The sequence below is a fragment of the Galeopterus variegatus genome, unplaced genomic scaffold (genome assembly GCF_000696425.1).
Source record: "Galeopterus variegatus unplaced genomic scaffold, G_variegatus-3.0.2 Scaffold2578, whole genome shotgun sequence".
Lineage (NCBI taxonomy): Eukaryota > Metazoa > Chordata > Mammalia > Dermoptera > Cynocephalidae > Galeopterus > Galeopterus variegatus.
In genome coordinates this window covers 217,366-223,469 of record NW_007728689.1, presented here as the reverse complement: position 1 = coordinate 223,469, position 6,104 = coordinate 217,366, and the positions used below count along the sequence as shown (strand labels likewise).

Genomic DNA, 6,104 nt, shown 5'->3' with positions numbered 1-6,104 from the left:
TGTCCCACCCAATGCTGGGCTCCTTACATTAGTGTCAGGTGTCGCAGGGCAGATAGCTCTCTGGGCACGGCTGTTAAGTGGTTTCCTTCCAGGTACCTGAAAGAGAGGTGCAGAGTAACAACACATGAGAAAGCAACCCTGCACAAATTTTCCCTTTCTTTTTTTTTTTTTTTTTCCTTTTTGTTTTTTTTCGGGTCCGGCAACAAATCGCAACCCTCAGTATTGCCCCCGTACCGGACCGGGACCGGCAACGGGATCGCAACCCTCGGTGCTGCGCCCACACCTCACCCAGCCAGTGAGCAGGAACCGGTCTGTATGTGGGATCCGAACCCTCGGCGGGAGCGCCGCCGTGCTCCCAAGTGGCGCACTGTAGCAGTGCGCCACCGGGCCGGCCCACAAATTGTCACTTTCATAGCCTCCCTGACTTTCCAGGTTAAGTTAGTTTTCTCTTTTACTCTCTCATAGCTTCCTCCCCTCCTTTAAAGCTCATACCACATTAGTCATTTAATATTTATTTGTGTGATTCTTCGACTAATGACACTTTTCTCCACTGGTCTGGTAAGTTCCATGATGGTAGGGCTCTTGTTTAAAATTGCCCACCATCATCTGCAGGTATGGATCTGAAAAAAAAAAAAATTGCCTACCATTGGATTTCCCCAAAGGCTGTTTACAGAGGTGATACATAGCAGGTATTCAATAAATATTTGTTTAATAAATAAAGCACCCACTTTATGCTTAGCCCTCACGATATCTTTATTTGCAGGAATTCACAGTTGAGGAAGTTCAGAGATGTTAAAACACTTGCCAAAGGTCACACAGTAAGCAAGTCCTTGAGCTGGGACTTGAACCCGGGGTCTCTCTGACTATACTCTTACCACAATTCCATACAGCCTCTACTTAGTTATTAGGGGGTGGTGTGAGAACTGAGCCACCATTCATCATAAGAGCCCTCATTCAATGTCAAGGATCTCTGATGTGCATTTGGAAACTGAGGAAATATGGGCATATCTCTGTTACCTGGAGCACTGTGCTACAGTTCCCAGCAGGAAGACCACATGGCAGGAGGGGGCAGGGGTTTTGAATGAGGACGCAGCCAACAGATGGGAGCTCTTTCTGCACAGGCAAAGTCTGAGCCTAGAGCTGCCTGGACTTCAGGGTCCTGCACTGACCTCCTCATCTAGGGAGAGGTAACCTCCTCAGAGACTTGAGTGTGGGTTAAGACAAGAGAAGGAAGTCTCATTGTAATGTAAACATGAATCACAAAAATTATTACTACCTATTAAGGTTACCACTACCCACAAGAGGGGAGATAGGCCAATTCATTCATTCCCACTCTTGCTGTAAACCCCTTTCCCTGGGCTTCGTGTTGCACTCAGGGCAAAACTGCAAAACCTTTAAGATGGCTTATAAGACCTGCTCTAATCTCCTGGGTGAGTTTCCCTTGATATAAAGCTCCCATAGATTGTCCTCTCCCACACAATCAATACACAGTTGCTGCTGTTCATTTGTCCGGTGTCTGCCTTAAGTTCCCTGAGGGCAGACAGAGGTCTATCTTTTGCTAGTTCAGTGCTTCTCAAACTTTAACATACACGTGAATCACCTGGGATCTTGCTAAAAAGCAGATTCTGATGCAGTAGGTCTGGGTTGGAAACCCAAAGGTTGGAGAGTCTGCATTTCCAGCAAGCTCCTGGTCTGCAGAACACATTTTGAGTAATAAGGTGCTGGCACACTGCCTGGTATTCAGCAGGCCCACCACAAAATGACTGAATGGGATGGAAATGGATTAAAGCAGGATATGGGCAAGTCTGTCAATGACTGAATCAGGCTTAAGTTTAAGGACAATTTGGAATGTGTATTACTTTTAATGAAGACCAAGCAACTCTCTTCCTGTGGTTGGTCCGTAGGGATCCTCATGGCACAAAGCACTGGGCAAGACCCAGTAAAGTCTTAGGTTGCCATCGCATGTTGGATTGCTGTCCCTTTGGTCCTCAGTTCTTTGTGGTATACCCATTATGTGCCAAGAGCTATGTTAGATGCTGAGGGAGATACAAGATGAACAGATCCCATTTTTGTTTTCAGGGAGCTTGCTCAGCTGGTCTAAAATTCAGCCATGCACAGACTTAGATCATGCCCTCAGGCTGAGGAGCTGAGAGAAACACATTCGTTCATGCATTCATTTATTCAGGCACAGTATTTATTGAGCAACTGCAATGTGCCAGGTACTGTACATACTGGAGAATAAGACGGCCACAATGTCTGCTTTTGGGCAATTAAAAATCTAAAGTGAGTGTTGGGGTGGAGGGGGTGGAGAGAGGACATACACATAAAGAGATGTAAATTATAAATTGTGATCTGTGCTTTGAAGAGAAGGAGCAAGGTGCTGTGGAGGAGAACACCAAGGGGCTTACTGGAGAAAGACGCTGCCAAGGAGGAGATATTTAAGATGAAGCTTGATGGGTGAAAGGGTGAAGCTTTGGAAAGAGCAGGGGAGGAAGGAGAGGCCAGCAAGAATGCAATTAACAGAGCAGAAAGAAAACCTATGGGATGGGAGAAAATATTTGCAAACTCTACATCTGACAAGGGAATAATATCCAGAATACATAAGGAACTCAAATAGCTATACAGTAAAAAACACAAATAATCCAATTAAAAAATGGGCAAAGGAGATGAACAAACATTTTTCAAAGGAAGACATACAAATGGCCAACAAGTACATGAAAAATGCTCTGCATCACTAATCATCTGGGAAATGCAAATCAAAACCGCAATGGAATATCATCTCACCCCAGGTGGACTGGCCACTATTAAAAAGACTGAGAATAACAAATGCTGACGAGGATGTAGAGAGAGGGGAACTCTTCTACACTGCTGTGGCACTGTAAATTAGTACAGCCATTACGGAAAACAGTGTGGAGGTTTCTCAGACAACTACAGCTAGCACTACCACATGATCCAGCAATCCCACTGCTGGGTGTATTCCCGAAGAGATGGAAATCACCATGTAGAAGCGATACGTGCACTCCCATGTTCATCGCAGCTCTATTTACAATAGCTAAAATATGGAACCGACCTAAATGTCCATTGACAGATGACTGGATACGGAAAATGTGGTATATATACATAATGGAATACTACTCAGCCATAAAAAAGAGTGAAATTCTGCCATTTGCAGTAACTTGGATGAGCCTGGAGAAAATTATCTTAAGTGAAATAAGCCAGACACAGAAAGAGAAATACTGCATGTTCCTACTCATAACTGGGTGCTAAGAAAGAAGGAAAGATACACAGAGAGAGAGAGAGAGAGAGAGAGAGAGAGAGAGAGAAAGAAAGAAAAGACCACAATACATTGGACTTTCAGAAGGAGAGAACAAAGCTAAGGATACTAGAGATGGGGGCAGGAAGGGAGGGGGGTTGGGGAGTGATAGGTCGGGTGGAGGCCATGTCGAAAAATTATGATTTGTAATGATGAATATGCTAATAATAACAAAAAAAGAGGAATGCAGCCTATGGAGGTCTCTGAGCTCAAGTGTTGAGGCAAGGAAAGAAGTCTCCTGGGCCAGGGGAGTCCTCCCTGGGGCAGATCACGCTGAGGCCTTGGGGGTCATTCTGCTCAAAGCACAAGTGACTGCTGACAGGTGCAGGGGCTGGTGCTGCAGAGAGCTTCCTGATCGCCTCTTTGCTGGCTCCCCCTTCCATCCTCCATGAATGACAAGCTGCAGGGCATTCGTATTCCCTGTGGGAAGGCGTGGGGATGGGGGAGCCTTTCAGCTTTCTCTGTGCGGTAGGGAGGCCCTCTGGGGGTGGTGGGATCTCAGGGTCTGTGCAGGCTGAAGTGGGGGAAAGCAAGCTGTGCTGGGCCACTGGCTTACACACCCACAGGAAGGGTTTTGTGGACAGTGTGGCATCTGGGAGCTTGGAGGCAGGTGTTGGAGGAATGTGCAGGGCAGGCAGAGAGGCACCGGTCCAGGGAGCTTGTCTCCTCCAGGGAGACTAGTTAGCACGAGGGAGTCACTGTGAAGGGCCTGACCTCAGACCGACAGCGACTGTTCCCCGTCTCCTGTCATCTCATTCTGCTTCTTCTCCCATTTGTTTGCTACAATTACATAGGAAACCAGAATAAAATACTCAAACCCCAAGTCTCCTTGCTGGTGTAGTTACAGAAGGGCCCATGACAAGGACATCTGAAGGTTGGGCTTGCTGTGTGCCTTGGGCCAAGTAACTTAACTTCTCAGACAACACAAGGACAAGGACAATTCCAAAACCAAACTCACCAGCATTATCTGAGGTGTAGTCCCAATACTTTGGCATAGAGAGACTCTGATGTGTTATCTTATTTAATACTCTGGAGCTGGCTGCGGGAGGGGAGAGGGTATTTTGCTGGGGCTCAGAGAGGTAAATAGTAAGTCCAGCAGCCAGGATTAAAACTCCTCTGAAGCTCGAGAAGTCAACCCTATGCTCTTTCACCTCTCCACTTTGACCTCCTTACTTTCACCTTCAGCCATCACAGTCCCCAGAGGGAATACTCTACTGTGTAATTTATTTTCTCTCTCAACCCCATGAGAATGTAAGCTTGATGAGCGCAGGGATTTTTTGCTGGTTTTGGTTCTTGCTGTACCCCCAGAGCGTAGTATAGTGCTCATCTCATAGTAGGGGCTCAACTATTTGTTGAATAAATGAATGGATACAGAGAAGGGCTGTTTATAGGACCTGCACTAAAAACCAAAAACCTACAGTGGTCTCATGTAATCCCTGTGCTGACCCAGGTATATCCCTAGGACAGGCTATTCTCCAGAGAAACACAACCAATAGGATCTATATCTATATATCTCCATGTCTCTATCTCTATATATTGAGAGAGAGAGAGAGAGAATATTTGCAGGAATTGGTTCATGGCAATTGTGGAGCTGGCAAGTCTGAAATCTGTAGGGCAGGTTGGTGGGCTGGAAACTCAAGCAGGATTTTATGTTACAGGCTTCAGGCACAGCATAGAGTTTAAGAGGAAATGATGAAATGGTGCTCCCTGAAACATCTCTTCTTTAAATTTAATTAGACAAATTATACTCAAACTAGTAGATGCCCTGGGAAGGCAATCAACATTAGGGCTAATAAAAAGCTTGAATAGTATAAAAGGGCTGGAGGAGGTATTGTAGAACCTTTCTAGCACTTATGAGAGGTAAATTAACACCAATTGCTAAACATAGAAACTGGATAAATTTCAATATTCATTTAGAAATTAATTTTATGATGCTGTCCTAAGTATTAAAATACAGGTTATACTTAAATCATTCAAAGTTTGGCATGTTCACACATGTGCACAAAGTATTTGATAGATATTTACACACTGGGAGACACAATTATGGTCTGACTTTGGAGTTTTGGCAGATCTGGGTTCAAATTCTGGCAAGTTTCCCTACTAGCTTTTTTTGGGTGCGTGTGATCCGAACCCTCGGGCGGGAGCGCCGCTGCGCTTCCCAAGCGGCGCACTATCCAGTGCGCCACCGGGCCGGCCCAGGCAGAATTCTTTCTTCTGTGGGAAACCTCAAGTTTTTTTCGCTTACAAGCCCTTCAACTGATTAGATGAGGCCCACCTCCACATTAAGGATGGTAATCTCCTTGACTTAAAAAGTCAGCTGATTACATCTGCAAAATGTCTTCCACACAACATCTTGACTAAGTATCTGAGTAAACAACTGGGCACCACAGCTTGGCCAAGCTGATGCAGGAGATTAACCACCACAGCCCTGCCTCCCCTCTCAGTTCCTCTTAAATCAAACTCTTCCCTGACCTCTGGTTCCAACTCCACTGGCCTCACCCTTTTTTGAATACCCCAAACCCCTCTGTGGGGTGTGTGTGTGGCAGGTCTTTGCCCATGCTAGTCCCTCATTTCCCTCCTTACCTGGTTACTCCTATAGATGCTCAGATCTCAGCTCCAGTGCCACTTTGCTGATATCAGTTTCCACACCCACTAGTGATATTACAGATCCCCAAAGCTCTGTGTGTATTTTCTTCACGGCATTTAACCCCCATGATGACACCGTCAGTGTGATTCTGTGACTAATGTTGGCAGAAGCATGTCTGTTTTGCTCACCACAGCTTTCCTCCAT

General features: G+C 45.7%; 1 protein-coding gene across 1 annotated transcript in view; it reads right to left on the bottom strand.

Annotated features, from left to right (window-relative positions):
• Window positions 1–6,104, bottom strand: part of SLIT3 (slit homolog 3 (Drosophila)) — a gene marked incomplete at its 5' end in the record, with an annotated part of 205,812 nt that overhangs the window by 57,260 nt on the left and 142,448 nt on the right. The window contains one exon of the mRNA XM_008582348.1: window positions 28–96. Coding sequence (XP_008580570.1) covers window positions 28–96 — 69 coding nt within the window. The remainder of the gene's footprint in view (window positions 1–27; window positions 97–6,104) is intronic.